The 19,156-nt window shown below is 40.7% G+C and overlaps 1 protein-coding gene across 1 annotated transcript in view; it reads left to right on the forward strand.

The window, feature by feature from the left end:
• Positions 1-13,951: 13,951 nt before the first annotated feature.
• LOC111954054 (MAP/microtubule affinity-regulating kinase 3) overlaps positions 13,952-19,156 on the forward strand; it is a 144,009-nt gene continuing 138,804 nt past the window's right edge. Inside the window, 1 exon segment of the mRNA XM_070435733.1 lies at positions 13,952-14,062. Coding sequence (XP_070291834.1) covers positions 13,952-14,062 — 111 coding nt within the window.

A 19,156-nucleotide genomic window follows, 5' to 3' on the forward strand; every position in this document is an offset into this window, starting at 1 on the left:
GGATCCCTCCTTCCCTACATGTACTGATCACCTTGAAGTTTTTGGCATCTGGAACCTTCGTGAAACAGGATATTTGTATAAGTGAGCCGACTGTGCATAAAAGTCCACAAAGTCTGCAATGCTGTATGTGTACTGAGAGTTATACTGAACAAAAAGAATGTGTGCAACAATTTCAAGGATTTTACGGAGTTACAGTTCATGTAAGGAAATCAGTCAATTGACTGGTAATACAGATATGCATCTGTTGGTCACAGATACCTTAAGGTAGGGGCGTGACTCACTGGTTTTCTGATCTTCTGGRGCGTCTACCGTTTGCCTCATGCAGCGCAACCTCTCCTTCGCATAGAGTAGATCAGGCTGTGGAATGTTGTCCCACACGAAGTTGCTGGGTATTGGCAGGAACTGGAACATGCTGCCGTACATGTCGATCCAGAGCATCCCAAACATGCTCAACGGGTGACATGTCTGGTGAGTATGCAGGCCATGAAAAAAAACGGACGTTTTCAGCTTCCAGGAATTGTGTACAGATCGTTGTGACATGGGGCAGTGCATTTTCATGCAGAAACGTGATGTCTGCAGACAGTGACTTAAGACAATATTRAGACCACTTGACATTTTCCACATGTTATGTTAAATCCTTATTCTAAAATTGATTAAATTAAACAACTTCCTCAGCAATCTACACACAATACCCCATAACAAAATGAAAACAGGTTTTTGGAAATGCTTGTAAATTTAAAAACAAAAACCTTATTTACCTAAGTATTCAGACCCTTTGCTATGAGACTTGAAATTGAGCTCAGGTGCATCCTGTTTCCATTGATCATCCTTGGGATGTTCCTACAACTTGATTGCAGTCCACCTGTGGTAAATTCAATTGATGGGACATGATTTGGAAAGGCACACACCTGTCTATATAAGGTCCCACAGTTGACAGTGCATGTCAGAGAAAAATAAACCAAGCCATGAGGTCGAAGGAATTGTCCGTAGAGCTCCAAGACAGGATTGWGTTGAGGCACAMATCTGGYAAGAAAAGCAAAACWTTTCTGCAGCGTTGAAGGTCCCCAAGAACACAGTGGCCTCCATTATTCTTAAATGGAAGAAGTTTGGAACCACCAAGACTCTACAGTCGTGGCCAAAAGTTTTGAGAATGACACAAATATWAATTTRCACAAAGTCTGCTGCCTCAGTGTCTTTAGATATTTTTGTCAGATGTTACTATGGAATACTGAAGTATAATTACAAGCATTTCATAAGTGTCAAAGGCTTTAATTGACAATTACATGAAGTTGATGCAAAGAGTCAATATTTGCAGTGTTGACCCTTCTTTTTCAAGACCTCTGCAATCTGCCCTGGCATGCTGTCAATTAACTTCTGGGCACATCCTGACTGATGACAGCCCATTCTTGCATAATCAATGCTTGGAGTTTGTCAGAATTTGTGGGTTTTTGTTTGTCCACCGCCTCTTGAGGATTGACCACAAGTTCTCAATGGGATTAAGGTCTGGGGAGTTTCCTGGCCATGGACCCAAAATATTGATGTTTTGTTCCCTGAGCCATTTAGCTTTTACTTTTGCCTTATGGCAAGGTTCTCCATCATGCTGGAAAAGGTATTGTTCGTCACCAAACTGTTCCTGGATGGTTGGGAGAAGTTGCTCTCGGAGGATGTGTTGGTACCATTCTTTATTCATGGCTGTGTTCTTAGGAAAAATTGTGAGTGAGCCCACTCCCTTGGCTGAGAAGCAACCCCACACATGAATGGTCTCAGGATACTTCACTGTTGGCATAACACAGGACTGATGGTAGCGCTCACCTTGTCTTCTCTGGACAAGCTTTTTTCCGGATGCCCCAAACAATCGGAAAGGGGATTCATCAGAGAAAATGACTTCACCCCAAGCCTTCTTCAAAACAATTGAACCGCTCTACTTGAAGTTCTTGATGATCCGATAAATGGTTGATTTAGGTACAATCTTACTGGCAGCAATATCCTTGCCTGTGAAGCCCTTTCTGTGCAAAGCAATGATGACGGCATGTGTTTCCTTGCAGGTAACAAAGGTTGACAGAGGAAGAACAATGATTCCAAGCACCACCCTCCTTTTGCAGCTTCCAGTCTGTTATTCAAACTCAATCAGCATGACAGAGTGATCTCCAGCCTTGTCCTCGTCAACACTCACACCTGTGTTAACGAGAGAATTGCTGACATGATGTCAGCTGGTCCTTTTGTGGCAAGGCTGAAATGCAGTGGAAATGTTTTTTGGGGATTCACTTCATTTGCATGGCAAAGAGGGACTTTGCAATTAATTGCAATTCATCTGATCACTCTTCGTAACATTCTGGAAAAATGCAAATTGCCATCATACAAACTGAGCCAGCAGACTTTGTGATAATTAATATTTTTGTCATTCTCAAAACTTTTGGCCACGACTGTAGAGCTGGGCGCCCAGGCAAAACTGAGCAAGCGGGGGAGAAGGGCCTTGGTCAGGGAGGTGACCAAGAACCCGATGGTCACTCTGACAGAGCTCTAGAGTTCCTTTGTGGAGATGGGAGAACCTTCCAGAAAGACAACCATCTCTGCAGAACTCCACCAATCAGGCCTGTATGGTAGAGTGGCCAGACGGTAGCCACTYTGAGTTTGCCAAAAGGCACCTAAAGACTCTCACCATGAGAAACAAGATTCTCTGGTCTTATGAAATCAAGATTGAACTCTTTGGCCTGAATGCAAAGCGTCACGTCTGGAGGAAACCTGGCACCATCCCTACGTTGAAGCATGGTGGTTGCAGCATCATGCTGTGGTCATGTTTTTTTTGTGGCACGGACTCTCAGACTTGTCAGGATCGAGGCAAAGATGAACGGAGCAGAGTACAGCGATCAAGGAAGTTTGAGTACATCATTCCTTGATGAAAACCTGCTCCAGAGTGCTCTGGACCTCAGACTGGGGAGAAGTTTCATCTTCCAACAGGACAACAACCCTGACGCTTCTATCACACCGACAGCGTCATTGCATTTTGGTACACCAGAATTACATTAATTTCCAATGGAACCCTGTGTTTTCCTTGCAGCATTGCATTACTGAGGCAGTGGCAGTGCCTTCGGTGTGGTGCATACGTTGGATTTATAGAACGTAGGATTTATAGAACGTTGGATTTATAGAACGTTGGATTTATAGAACGTTGGTTTTATAGAACCTATACATCAAACTGTATGCGTAGACGGCTTGACAGAAATGATAGCAGAAGGTGAATGTTGAACTTTTGTTACATACATATGCAGATGATGCTGCGTACTATTTTGCGCACCGATGCTGTCGGTGTGATCAAAGCATAAGCACACAGCCAAGACAACGCAGGAGTGGCTTCGGGACAGGTCTTTGAATGTCCTTGAGTGGGCCCAGCCAGAGCACGGACTTGAACCCGATCGAACATCTCTGGCGAGACCTGAAAATAGCTGTGCAGCAACACTCCCCATCCAACCTGACAGAGCTTGAGAGGATCTGCAGAGAAGAATGGTAAAAACTCCTCAAATACAGGTGTGCCAAGTTTGTAGTGTCATACCCAAGAAGACTCGAGGCTGTAATCGCTGCCAAAGTTGCTTCAACAAAGTACTGAGTAAACGGTCTGAATACTTATGTAAATGTATTATTTCAGTTTTTGTTTAATATATATATTTTTTTATGTATAAAAAACAGTTTTTGCTTTGTCATTATGGAGTATTATGTGTAGATTGATGAGGGGGGGGGAAATGATTTAAGCAATTTTAGAATATGGCTGTAATGTAACAAAATGTAGAAAAGGTCAAGGGGTCTGAATACTTTCCGACGGCACTGTATGTACAGCCCATTATTTCTCTCTCTACTTTGCACATTCCTCCACTGCAAATCTACCATTCCAGTGTTTTACTTGCTATATATTTTTTTTTTTATGCCTTCACCTCCCTTATCTCACCTCATTTGCTCACATTGTATATAGACTTATTTTTCTACTGTATTATTGACTGTATGTTTGTTTTACTCCATGTGTAACTCTGTGTTGTTGTATGTGTCGAACTGCTTTGCTTTATCTTGGCCAGGTCGCAATTGTAAATGAGAATTTGTTCTCAACTTGCCTACCTGGTTAAATAAAGGTGAAATAAAATAAATAAATAAAATGTGGTCTGCTGTTGTGAGGCCAGTTGAAAGTACGGCCAAATTCTCTAAAACAATATTGGAGGTGGCTTAAGGTAGAGAAATTAACTTTCAATTCTCTGGCAACAGCTCTGGTGGACATTCCTGCAGTCGGCATGCCAATTGTACGCTCCCTCAACTTGAGATATCTGCGGCATTGTGTTGTTTGATAAATCTGCACATTTTAGTGGCCTTTTATTGTCCTCAGCACCAGGTGGACCTGTGTAATGATCATGCTGTTTAATTAGCTTCTTGATATTCCACACCTGTGTGTGGATTATCTTGGCAAAGGAGAAATTCTCACTTACAGGGATAAAAACTAATTTGTGCGTTTTATGTTTGTGTTCAGTGTACATCAAGTTCCTTGATGCTGCTGCCCAAGCCAACTACAAGGTTGAGTTCTATGAATATGGGAGCTTCCCTGGAGTCATTGGCTGTATAGATGGATGTCATATTCCCATTGAGTCTCCCTGTACAGCAGATGCTAAGGAGTACAGGAATCTTGAAAAAATGGCTTTCAATAAATGTACAAAGTGAGTGCACTCCCAATTTTCAGTTCTCCAAGACTCCAACATTGTTGTAGGTTGGAAAGATGCATCTCAAGACTCAAGGATTTTTCCAAAACTCCTCTTTGCCTGCTCAGCTTCAAGGAGGACAACATAGTGGAATCATACCTGGTGACAGTGGGTATCCATGGTGACAGTGGGTATGCACAGACCAACTTCTTGTTCACCCCCCCCATCTTCATGCAATAGGACGTGAGCAACAACAGTACGACCCAGCTCATATCCACACCAGAGGTGTAGTGTAGTGCATGTTTGGTTTATGGAAGAGTCGTTTCCACATTGCGCTTTCAACCAAGAAGATGCTGCATTGCAATAATTGTAACAGTAGTGCTTCACAATGACCTCAAACAGCATGGCTGCCCAGATCCTCACATTGAAGATTTGAAGATGAGTACCCGGATGTTCCCATGGTTGAGGCAGACAATGACAGAAATGGACTAGCCTGTAGAGATTCTTTTGCTCTGCAGCACTTCTTACAAAGATACTGTAGCTCAAGTGATTGAAGCGAACAATAGCCATGGATTGATAACAAAAAGAGGTAACACTTTACAATAAGGTTCCTTTTGTAAAGTGTTTATAAAGGGGTTATAATTACAATAATAATGATTATTTAATCATTTGTAAATGCATTGTAAACCATTTATAAATGGTTATATCGCGTTGGTCAAAATAGTGCAATGTCAGTGTTTGCCAAATAGTGAGCCAATATTTACCTCCAGTTATTAACCATTTATAAATGCACTTACAAATGCTTATGAGATGACCCTTTATGTATAATCATGCAACCTTATTTTCAATAGTTGCACAGTTGAGCAATAGTTATTTCCTCACTTTTGGGTGTGATGCGTTGGTGCCCTGCCCCAGGAACAGTAGAGGTTGGTTTCCATGATGTGTCTTGACCCACCTTTCTAACCCTGATGCCCTGGACAAATTTCCATGCAGGACATTATTCAATCATCATTCCTAACATATTACTCCTTACCAGATTATATCAACACACTTACCACTTCTCTGTGATAGTCCAAGTATGGTAAAATGCTCTGGTGTGAAATGGTAACTGTAAAATTTTGGTTGGTGAAGCAGTAAGGAGTTTCCTCTCACAATGTTGAATGTTTTGGTCTTCATACACACCATTCATTGACTGAACATGTTTAACAAAGTGTTGAATCTTCTCTCATGTTGGTAGTGATGAGTACCTAGTACTGCCTATAAGCAGGGGTGTAAAGTAATTAAGTAAAAATACTTGAAAGTATTAAAGTAGTTTTTTGGGTATCTGTACTTTACTATTTATATTTTTGAGTACTTTTACTTCACTCCATTCCTAAAGAAAATGATGTACTTTTTATTCCATACATTTTTCTTGACACCAAAAGTACTCATTACATTTTGAATGCATGACAGGAAAATGGTCTAATTCACACACTTATCAAGAGAACATCCCTGGTCATCTCTACTTCCTCTGATCTAGTGGACTCACTAAACACTTGCTTTGCTTGTAAATGATGTCTGAGTGTTGGAGCGTGCCCCTTGCTATCAGTAAATAAAAAAACAAGAAAATGGTGCCGTCTGTTTTACTTAATAATATAAGGAATTTGAAATGATGTATACTTTTGAAACTTAAATATATTTGAGCATTACGTTTACTTTGATACTTACGTATATTTAAAACTAAATACTTTAGACAAGTAGGATTTTACTGTATTACTTTCACTTTTACTTAAGTCAATTTCTATTCAGGTATCTTTACTTTTAGTCAAGTATGACAATTGGGGACTTTTTCCACCACTGCCTATAAGTATGTCTAAGCTTTGAGTGAACTCCCAAATCATCTATAAAATGATTTACCCACATTRATAACTGCTAAAATTATACATTATTTTAAAGTGGCAATCCACTAACCATTAACAAATGAGTTACCAACATMTATAACTGCTGAAAAGATACCTTTCAAGACAGTGGAAACCTACTGACCATTTACTAATGAGTTAGGCCTACCAATATAACTTATCAAAATATACTGTACCTTAAAAGAAAGTGGAAAACTTCTTGCCATTTATTCATGAGATGCAAACTTTTATAAAAGCATATAATCTCCTCAAATATGCAATACATAGTAAGGGACATGCAATTTAATAGAAAGATACATTGGTAAAGCAATTTAATTTTAATTGCAGTGACTCAAATCGGTAGCCTATCATTGTTATAGTGGGTAGGCTAGCTTATTCACATAAAAAGCGCAGGGGGGGGGGTATTTTTTCTCCCCTTTTTAACATTACAAGTCAGAATAGAAATTGACAACAGATTAACTATTTAAAATACAACATAGGGTCTCATGGTCCCCTTCTGTGTCTTCATCTGTTTCTRTCTTGTTAAGAATTTTCACACCCTGGAGTCAGAGACCTCCTATAAGGTCTCAGAGATCTCCAAAATGGTCTCTGACTCCAGGATGGGAAAATGCTTTGTCTTTGTCCTCCAGCCCCCTCCAGGCCGGCTTAGTGACACAGTCTTCGCTCCTGGCTGCTGCAGATCTAGCGGGCTGACCTTCATCCTGTCTTATCCCCTCCAAGCTATGGTGATCATCTGCCTCGAGAAAATGTTTACATTGTTTGGTTTAGGTAACTTGCTCCAATTCCACACAATGCTTATGTATTGGTGTCCCATCCCTGGTTTTGGGAGCATCCTCAGGTCAGCACCAAGTGCACATCATGAATCTAATTAGGCTACACAAAGATGAACTGGTGTAACAGTTTACACCAGTAACACTTTATGTAACAGTTTAACTTTAGTCCGTCCCTCGCCCCGACCCGGGCGCGAACCAGGGACCCTCTGCACACATCAACAACAGTCACCCACGAAGCATCGTTACCCATCGCTCCACAAAAGCCTCGGCCCTTGCAGAGCAAGGGGAACCACTACTTCAAGGTCTCAGAGCAAGTGYCGTCACCYATTGAAAGGCTATTAGCGCGCACCACCGCTAACTAGATAGCCATTTCACATCGGTTACACTTACTTACTTTAGCATGGAACTCCCTAGTCTAGAACTAATTAATCTGAAGTTAAGCAACGTCTCAGAAATAKATGTTTTAAATCTGGATTAATTTAAGTATAATAAACCTAGTCCTGATTTAAATTAAAATCTGTCTGGGAAACCGCCCCTAAATCTACAAAACAGCAGTGATTTCACAGAACTGCTCATCTGTGATCACATGATTCCATCAGGAAGTATAGATGAGATTTCRTGAAGATAAAATCAAAGCATTTTCTCATGCTCTTATCAGATCAAAAACATGTTTAGCTTTCGGTACAGTGCTTGGTTCCTACATCATGTGGGTTTGAGTATGTGTTTTCGTTTATGACAACAAAGGGATTATGAGTAAATGACCACGCTAATTAAGCAGGCTGACAATTGCAATTTTAGGACAAGGTTTGATGTCATGGACTATGGAATAAACAGGTTTCAACTATATCCACAAGATGGCGCCYTTGACTGCTATTGAAAGGAAGATTTCATGACCTGCTAAAAGCAAAGATTTGTATAACTAACCCAAGATAGACCAGAGCCTGTCGTTTCCATTGGGGGAAAGTTAATCATAATGGTCAATAATTTGCATATTTCACTTAGGGGACGCCTACTCTGTGAAGTGCGCTGTGCAATAACTCAATTCGCCCTTGCACTCCTTCTAGACATTTAAAAAAAAAGAAACTTTGGCAAAGGGTAAAGTCTACAAAAACGCAGTCCACTCTATTTGTTACAGATTGTAGCATTGGAAATTGAAAACTGTATGGAGATCAAATGTTTCATCGATGAGAAAATMTACAGAATGTCTGCCAAAATCCATCTCGCTCCAACTTCTCCCACTGCCGGCCACTGAGCTTCCTCTCATCGCCATATTTGGTATTGAGTGGCAACACTAACCGGATGCATGACATTTATCCGGGGAAATATCTGTCTCATTGTTCTATCTGTACTAAAAGTGCATAGCCTACGAACCATGATCTATAAATATTGATCTCACCAGATGTATAAATATTTCACCGGATGTATAAATGTGAAGCATCCGGTTGGCGTTTCCACTCACTACCAAATATGGGAGTGGGAGAAGATAGAGGGAGATCGACTTTGGGCGACATTGCTAAGTTTCTCGTCGATTAAACATTTGTTCTTAATACAGTTTTATGTTTCCAAAACTAGAATCTGTTACGAACAGAGTGGACAAAGTTTTGTAGACTTTATCCTTTGCCAAAGTAAAAAAAAAAAAATGTAGTGCATAGATATTAAAATGTGTAGCGCAATTTAGTTATTGCACACGCGCACCTCACAGAGTAGGCGTGTTAGAATGCGCCAATAGGCTCTCACGAGCTCGTGGCTCTGCCCACCTCCTTGTTTGTAGTTATTGAAAAGTATTTTCTATCCGTGTAGCGAAACACGATGGTTCGTATAACAAGGCTAATAAGTGCATACCAGTTGTCATGTTCCCACGTAAACCACTAGAGGGCGATATTACCTACAATTTCAACTTTAATCCAGCAACAACAACAAAAAGACTACAAATTAGACATTTTAAGATTTTATCAAGCACAGATGTAAATACATAGTAGGTCAGTACTCGACTCAAGTAAGTCATTATACTCAACATAGTTAGACATTCTWCTATCCTATGACAATAAGAATGACAGCTCAAAATAATTGATTAATCAATGCCTGAGTGCAAATAGAGAACTGAATGTCAAAATTGATGTTACCGCCAGACTAGCCTCGTCGCGAACCAGGCACAATGACGTGATTTTGGAGGTATGGCAACATTACCGTCAGACTAAATGGAACAATCRAGGCTGTATCACAACCGGACGTGATTGGGAGTCCCATAGTGCGGCMCACAATTGGCCCAGCGTCGTCCGGGRTTGACCGGTGTAGGCCATTTTTTGTAAATAAGAATTTGTTCTTAATTTGCTTGCCTAGTTAAATAAATGTTAAATATTTTTTTTAAATAATAATAATACTGTAGCTGTCATTTGATATTAAAGAAGTTGTTAAACACCTGAAGGTTATGCCCTCGACATATATAAGGGGTTTTGCATACTTCAAATCAGTAGATATGTATTTAATACCAGTATTGGTAGATATGTCTTACCCATGCAATGTACAGAGATTGTGGACATCAACAATACATACTTACCAAAAGGAATGCTTTTCATTGTCTAGAATACACTTTGTCAAGAGAAATGGTTGTACTATACAGTAGGTTGGAGTCCTTCAACACTGGTGGATAGAAACCACTTTACACTTGTAGATTTATAGAAATCTAACTTGAATGAAATGGAACTTGGATCATACTAATCTTAGGCTTTTTAAATCCTATTCAGGTTGACAGGGCCTTGAATGTTATAATCTACTCACATGAGATGCAGGACCAGAGTCAGTGTGATTGATTGATTCACAATGACGCAACATGGTGAGTGATACATGTGTTTTGCTGTCAAATGTTCCTTAAACTTTTCGATAGGCTTGTTGTGTGTGTCTCTGTGTTTGTGTGTGTGTGTGAGACAGAGAGACAATATGATATTGTGTGTGCAAGTGTCTGTGTGATCACCCTGGGAACGTACAAAGATACCTTTGTGCTAATGAGGTAGGGTCAGTGTGACATGTGAGTGAACTCCCAGGCTCCTCTCTGCTGGTCGCGTACCCTCCCTGTGACAGCCAGGGTGAAACTGCACGTTGTTGCCCTGGAGACCATCTCATGGTGAGAGAAGAAGACAGCTGTTTTTCTCACGTGAGAGAGAGAGAGAGAGAGAGAGGGAGGGAGAGAGAGAGAAAGGGAGAAGAGAGAAAGAGAGAGACTTGGATTTCAAGCCAATATCCAACTGTGTTTTAGAAATAAATCAGTCTTCCTTTAGAATTGTTTTTTTCCCAATATCTTTTCCTGTCTTTCTTGTTTGCTCCGCCTCCACCACTTTGTCACGCAGACTGTTTTCTCTCTCTCTCTGTGTTTCTTAATTTTCTCTGTGTCTCTCTGTGAATAGACCCTTTGATGGTGTGTGCTGGCCACACAGGAAGTGCACTGCTAGAGGTGCGGCTCATGTGAGAAACACAAGACAGGATGCAGTGTGTGTGTGTGTGTGTGTAAGCATGTGAGACCGAATGACTGTTGTTACAATATAGATGGAACTTGTCTCAGATTAGACCCCCAATCTCCATCCAGCAAGCAATTAACTGAAAATGTGTTTTTTAGTTGTTTTTTAAAAGTTTTTTGTTTTGGACAATAGATTTGGGAGTTCAGAATCAGAGAGATGGAGTGGCACTAAAAATAAAAAGTCAAATCAATCTGTGCTTTCAGTTGTTTCACTGACAATGCATGCACGGGACAGTAGGGGCAACCTAAATGCCTTTAGGCACGGTAGGCAGGGTATTTAATGTATTGTGCAGCAGGTAGATTTTTCTCTCCAGTAATCACCCTAGCAACAACAAACAGCTCTGCCCCAACCGAAGCTCCAATAAGCTTTAAAGCCATGTCTTTCCTCACTTCCTCTCAACGCATTGGGTTTGGTTTGGCACTCTCCAGTTAGCAGGCGGCCATCTTGGATATAGCAATCAAGCAAACTACCCTTACTTTTGGGATGGGGAGGACTTTAACCGAACTTGGGTCTTTCGGGGTACCAGCACCATCGGAAAGCGGGGCAGCGCGCGTCGGAAGCTGAAAATCAATAGTAACCCAAGCCGCCAAAACTGGCTGCAAATTCTGAGACCGGTTTTACGTTAACTCCCCTTCCCCTCCCCTTTTTCCTTGACTAGACATTCTGTGCATTTGTAGAGAGCCCGTGAACTATTGGAATACAGTTTATTGAGTTTTAGTTCCCTAAAAACGTATTGGAACATTTTGGAGCTCGGGGTTATGGTTTGTTGTTGGACAACCTTTTGTGGGTTGTTGTTTTTCGCAATCTGTCCCACCTCTGTACAGTAATGCGGTTCGACAATTTACCTAATTAATCTGTGGTCTAGACATCTTCCAGCGTGTGTTTGCTGGAATTTCGGCGTTGCGTTAAATCCATGTTCTTCAATAGRATTTGTAGACCTGCTTTCCTCCTGTTGGGCTAAGGTGCAACAAAATAAAAAAGGAGACCCAGAACGCCGAACAAGACATTAAAATGTCAACCAGAACGCCACTACCTACTGTCAATGAGCGTGATACTGAAAATGTAAGTATTTGTTCAAGTAAGTTAGGCTTTAACGTTAKTCCTTTCAGCTCTAAAATTGGTATTGACCAACTTTTTTTAAAGAATTATGTTTGTGCCAATTTTGGTGTCATAGTCTACATGTTATGGTACTTTCAAGACAACTGGGAATTGAGAAAAAAAGAGGTCAAAACATGACGTCAGTGAACTTCAGGTCGGAAAGTCAAATAAATTATTATTTGTCATATGCTTCGTAAACAACAGCGAAATGCTTGCTTACCGGCCCACCCAAACAATGTAGAAAGGGGGAAAAAAGTGAAATGGTAGAAAAAGAATAACACCAGAAATATTTAGAAAAATAATAACACAATTAATTAATGATAACTTGTCTATATACACGGTGTACCAGTACCGAGTCGATGTGCAGGGAGGGGTACGAGGTGATTGAGGTAGATCGAGTATGTACATATAGGTAGGGATAAAATGACTATGCAACAGGATAGATAATAAAGAGTAACAGCAGTGTATGTGATGAGTCAAGAGTTAGTGTAAAAAGGGTCATGCAGATATTCTGGGTAGCTATTGGTTAACTATTTATTTCACTATTTAGCAGTCATATAGCTTGGGGGTAGAAGCTGTTTAGGGTCCTGTTGGTTCCTGACTTGGTGCATCGGAATTGCTTGCCGAGTGATAGCAGAGAGAACAGTCAATGACTTGGGAGGCTGGAGTCTTTCAAAACATATTTAGAACCTTCCTCTTACACATCCTGGTATAGAGGTCCTGGAAGGCAGGGAGCTCGGCCCATCACTGGGCCATACGCACTACCCTCTGCAGTGCCTTGTGGTCGGATGCCAAGCAGTTGCTATACCAAGATGATGCAGCCAGTCAAGATGCTCTCAATGGTGCCGCTGTAGAACGTTTTGAAGATCTGAAGGCCCATGCCAAGTCTTTTCAGCCTCCTGAAGAGGAAGAGGCATTGTCYTGCCTTCTTTACGACTGTTGGTGTGTGTGGACCATGATAGTTCCTTAGTAATGTGGACACCGAGGAACTTGAAGCTCTCGACCTGCTCCACAACAGCCCTGTGCTCTGCCCTCTGTTTTCTGTAGTCCATGATCAGCTCCTTGTCTTGCTGACATTGAGGGAGAGGTTGCTGTCCTAGCACCACACTGCCATGTCTCTGACCGCATCCCTGTAGGCTGTCTCATCGTTGGAGCTRTAGAAAGATGCCTCAGTTTCCATCTTGGAATTCCAGGTTGGTTGACTGTAAAAAATGATTTTTCCCAGTAGAAGCTCGTTTGAATTTTCTCTAMAGTTTCCAGGTTTCTTGAACACACTGAAGTCAGATTTCTGAGCTCTGAGTTCCCAGTTGTTTTGAACCGTCGGAAGTCCGAGATTTTCAAGTTCCCCGTTGTTTTGAACGCGACACCAGTCAGGCCAGAAAGCTCTAATATACAGTGCGCTCGGAAAGTATTCAGACCCCTTGACTTTTTCCAAATGTTGTTACGTTACAGCCTTATTCTAAAATTGATTAAATAAAAAATAAAAATCATCAGCAATCTACTCACAATACCCCAGAATGACAAAGCAAAAACAGGTTTTTATAAATTTGAGCAAATTCATAAAAAACAAACATACCATATTTACATAAGTATTCAGACCCTTTGCTATGAGACTCGTAATTGAACTCAGGTGCATCCTGTTTGCATTGATTATCCTTGAGGTGTTTCTACAACTTGTTGGGAGTCCACCTGTGGTAAATTCAATTGATTGGACATGATTTGGAAAGACACACACCTGTCATCATTTATATACATCACGTCATAACTTTTAAGCATGGAAACTACAGGTGAGCTTACCTGCTAGCGCAAGGTGGAATCTTTACATTACAAAGATGCCTGCTTTGTTTCTGGTTGGCATGGCATTCTGGGGTATATAGGTCAACCAGCACACACTATAATTAGGACAAGCTCTGTGTGCCCACCCCCTTGGAGTTGAGCGACAGGTGCCCAAAATGTGCTCACACGCCTCTGAGCATCAGTGAGCGCAATTTGGATCAATGAACTGTCACCAGCACAAAACCGGACAGGCAGTCTGTTCCGATGCCATTCAGATCGCCAATGCTAGGATGAAGGGCTCACACTCTGTAAAAAGGCACCGCATCACCATAGTAAGTATTAGTTTTCTTCCTGAAGTGACCCATTTGATTGTATTTTGAAGTTTTCAATATGCGCCACAGTACGCGAGAGAGCATTTTTCTAGTCAAGGCGAAGATAACAAAGTTATTCAATTGAACTCAATTGCAAAAGTATCAATAGGGTTATTTAAGTGTCTCCGAGTTTGTACTAGTTTTGCTGTAAGGTTTTGGTGTTTGGAGACATACGAATTATGCGTGCAAATTGGCTATTTTTGTGAATTTCTGTGCGTCCTATTTTATAAAGACCTCCATTGTGCCTTATCAGTAATTTGTGTCGAGGGGTCACAAGGCTTAGGAATGTTTTTCCCGTAGTGGCCACTGTATGCCAACCTTGATGACACGTTTATGGTCAATGGTCCTACTCTCTCACTTTTAGAGAGTAAGCAACTAACAGAAACAACCTGTATTCTGCTACTCAAACTGTTGTCACATTCAAGTTTGGGTTGATAAACTGGTGCTGTGGTGATTTCAAATTAGTCCCCTTGATCACACGGCACATAATTAGGCTACATCTGACCCATGACGACATGAGTTGAAGCACCTTTCACAATGGAGACATTACGTGACACAATCCGATTCCATCCCTGACCAAGTCTTTGACACTCTACGATTGCAACCTTGGTCTGTTATTTTGGGACACATTGTTGATTCAGCGATAGACAGCACGCTGATGAAATACAGTAACAGCGATAGACAGCACGCTGATGAAATACAGTAACAGCTGTAGGCAGCACGCTGATGAAATACAGTAAGTGTCATTGTCTGTGTGCTTTACCGTTAAAGGCTTGGAACTGTGAGTGGTTAGACAGGATGATAAACCCACAGATGGGCCTTCTGACGCTATCAAAGAGGGATCAGCATATTTATCAAGTTTGCTACTGTATCCATCTCAATACTGGGTTTACATGCTATAATGGTCCTAGAAATTAGTACGCCTCGATTCTTAGGGTCTTATTCCATAGAGGTCAATTGTTATGGTCTCATTGTACTTCACATTTGTWGGATTATATTTCATAGTTGCCTTTTGGATGATCTTTTGAAAGGTTCGAATAATCAAGTTTGCTGTCAGTTTGAGCTTCAGGGCTTTTGGAACTAGCGTCTATAAAAGGTAGACCAGTTTGTTGGTGTCATTTGCGTTTAAGCTAGTCTGTGAAGGGGGGGAGGGGTAAAAACAAGCAAATTGTTCAACACTGTAGTTGTAGAAACAGAACTTGCTGTGCACGCTAGTAGCAAAAAATGCTCCTCCATGAACAAAGTGTTTTGTTAGATTTTTTTTTGAACAGTCACTGTGTCTTATGAAACTCTTGGCTATAGACAAATAGAAAGTGCTCACTGTAAAGAAGACACCACAAACTGAGGGGGTGTTTTCACAGCGTTGTGGTAACATCCCAGCAATGTGTCTAAAACGTTGGCACAATGTTACAGTAATGCCCTTTAGACAATTGCGATGGTTTCTAGACGTGTTTCCTTAAATGTAGACCGACACTGAAGTGACGTTTTTTGTTGTTGCATTATCTTATTTTGTTCCAATGATCGTGCTAATCTCACTCACTGAAACCAACGACAACTTGGAAACCAATTGTAGGTCGGTATCTCCGAACTAAACAGATTGTATTAACATGTGGTTACATGGGAAATGTCAATGTTACCATAGTTAATACTGTTTAGGTACATGCGTATATGGGTATATAGAGTTACCCTGCAAGAATTCATTAACTGTTGACGGACGTTGAGGTTGAGAAAGGTGCTTGGTTTTGGTTGACCCATCTCAAGTGCTTGTCAGGATAGTACAGCTGTGCCCCATTTGACTAACTGGACCTGCGTCACAGCCCTTCGGGCTGATGGATACTTTGCCAGGCTAGGACATCGATGTTGGATAGATACCACTCCACTACCAACCCTCCTCTCACCATACACACACTATTGCTATTCAGGTCATTAACCCCTTCCCTTTTATTGTTTGTAGGGCTGACCTCATTTAGTAGAATGGTCGATTGTTTGGTCGATAGGCTGTTGGTCGACTGAGATTTCTTTAGTTGATCAGTAGCAACATTTTTTTTATATTATTCATGGTGTACAAGACACCTGTCTGATTCGCGCCTGTCTGAGTGGACTAATCCATTATGAAGGCTGTGGGGACAGTCCATCACTCAAAAGCATGTGCTGCTGAAATTGTATAAGGTTAAGGACAATTGTGCAACACTAATAAAAAAATATRTTATATCAAATGCTCTTTCTCCCAGATGTGATAGTGGTCATGGTTCTGAAACATCAGTGCTCTGTTGAATTGACGCCTTTTCCTAGACCATGTTACTATGTGCATAATAGCCAAGTTAACCAGCGTATTGGTGTTGAGAACAATGCAGCGGAGGCAGCAGCGGAGTTAAGAGATGAGAAAACAGCCCTTGCCTTAATTGTCTAAGAAAAGTGAGGAAACCCAAACTTAATTATGTCTGTAACTGTTAAATGTGCCCGTCTTCATAAATCATCCATATACAGCGCCTTCGGAAAGTTCTCAGACCCCTTCACTTTTTATACATTTTGTTACGTTACAGCCTCATTCTAAAATAAAAAAAAAAAATAATAATTAAATCAATTTACACACCATACCCTATAAAAATGAAGCAAAAACAGGTTTTTAGAAWTTTTTGCAAATGTATAAAAAAACCAGAAATAACTTATTTAAATAAGTATTCAGACCCTTTGCTATGAGACACAATTGAGCTCAGGTGCATCCTGTTTCCATTGATCATCGATCATGTTTCTACAACTTGGAGTCCACCTGTGGTAAATTCAATTGAATGGCATGATTTGGAAAGGCACACACCTATATAAATATGGTCCCACAGTTGACAGTGCATATCAGAGCAAAACCAAGCCATGAGGTRGAAGGAATTGTCCCTAGAGCTCAGACAGAATGGTGTCGAGGCACAGATCTGGGGAAGGGTACCAAAAAATGTCTGCAGCATTCAAGGTCCCCAAGAACACAGTGGCCTCCATCATTCTTAAATAGAAGAAGTTTGGAACCACCAAGACAATCGTGGGAGAAGGGCCTTGGTCAGGGAGGTGACCAAGAACCCGATGGTCACTCTGACAGAGCTCTACAGTTCCTCTGTGAAGATGGGAGAACCTTCCAGAAGGACAACCATCTCTGCAGCACTCCACCAATCAGGCCTTTATGGTAGAGTGGCCAGACGGTAGCCACTATGAGTTTGCCAAAAGGCACCTAAAGACTCTCAGACCATGAGAAACAAGATTCTCTGCTCTGATGAAATCAATATTGAACTGTTTAGCCTGAATGCSAAGCGTCACCTTCTGGAGGAAACCTGGCACCATCCCTACGGTGAAACATGGTGGTGGCAGCATCATGCTTTGGGGTTGTTTTTTGGTGGCAGGGACTGGGAGACTAGTCAGGATCGAGGGAACGATAGATCCTTGATGATAACCTGCTCCAGAGTGCTCAGGGCCTCAGACTGGCGCAAAGGTTCACCTTCCAACAGGACAACGACCCTAAGCACACAGCCAAGTCTCTGAATGTCCTTGAGTGGCCCAGCCAGAGCCCGGACTTGAACCCGATCGAACATCTCTGGAGAGACCTGAAAATAGCTGTGCAGTGAGGCTCTTGAGAGGATCTGCAGAGAAGAATAGGAATAACTCCCCAAATACAGGTGTGCCAAGCTTTTAGCGTCATACCCAGGAAGACTTGAGGCTGTAATCGCTGCCAAAGGGGCTTCAACAAAGTACTGAGTAGTGTCTGAATACTTATGTAAATGTGATATTATTATGCAAAAAATTWAAAAACCTGTTTTTCCTTTGTCACTATGTGTTATTGTGTGTAGATTGATGAGGGGGAAAAAAACAATTTTAGAATAAGGCTGTAATGTAACAAATTGTGGTTAAGTCAAGGGGTTTGAAAACTTTTCCGAATGCACTGTATATCTACATAAATTAGACGGATCCTGCTTGCTTGAGTGTTTGTTAAATAGCCTACTGATTCCGTGAGCAGCAAGCCTCACGCAACTCATGTCGGATAAACATGTTTTTAATKTTTGCTATGCTGTAATAAAAGCMTTACACTTTATCTTTTCATTAGAACAGCCTCTGGTATTACTTATTTATTTAGTGTTATTTATGCTGTTCCAAATTGTCAAATAATATTTGTAATAAAAATAACCCTCCTTATTCTTGATCTCTTTCTTATTGTTATTATTACTATCATCATTATAATAAGTAATATCATTATCATTAGTGAACTTAGTAGCCTATAGCAGCCTTGTATAACTACCATTGAGCTGTAGGCCTAAGAGCTTATGCTGTTTAGTCTTAATACCATAACTTACTTTAGCCTATTTTTCAATATTTAAATAGGCTACTGTATCATTCATTTGTTCATGTCATCACACAGCATACGAGTCCTTCATCATTTGAAATACAATCAAGCATTTTAGTTTTAAAATAACACAGCAAGCCTTAAATAATTAGCGTAAACAATAAATAAATCGTTCCATTTCGGCAATTGCATTCACAAATAAATGTGACTGTTTTTAGTCTTTGCTGTGATAAAGGCTTTACAAAAATGTAAAAAAATAAATTWAAAAAAGAAGACAATTGACTCTCTGGTACGCTTTTAATTATTTTGTGTTTACATTGTTCCAAATGCTCAGAAATTGTAATTTAACAGCACCTGTTTGACAAACACAATATCCACGCAGCGCTTGCTATTTACTGTCTTTTTCTTGATCTCCCAGTATTTTCCACAACTAGACAAATTTATTCCACACATCTGACTTCCCCTTACCTCCTGAGCAACCAGAAAACATTCCCCCGTTTCAAGTTCATTTGTTACATCCTCTGCATCCATTTTGCTGTCACATGTGTTAAGGCATTTGGAGTATGTTATAATCAATTTATTGATATGATTATGATATGCTATAGGTCAGGCCCTATTGGTCACGTGCATGCGATGGATACATGTGTCACGTAAAGAGAACAAGGGTTGAGGGAATAGGGAATGTTTTTCCTAAACAAGTGAGGGATTTCTGTAACAACTTTTTAGTTAGAAATGGC

Source organism: Salvelinus sp. IW2-2015, linkage group LG28 (genome assembly GCF_002910315.2).
Source record: "Salvelinus sp. IW2-2015 linkage group LG28, ASM291031v2, whole genome shotgun sequence".
NCBI lineage: Eukaryota > Metazoa > Chordata > Actinopteri > Salmoniformes > Salmonidae > Salvelinus > Salvelinus sp. IW2-2015.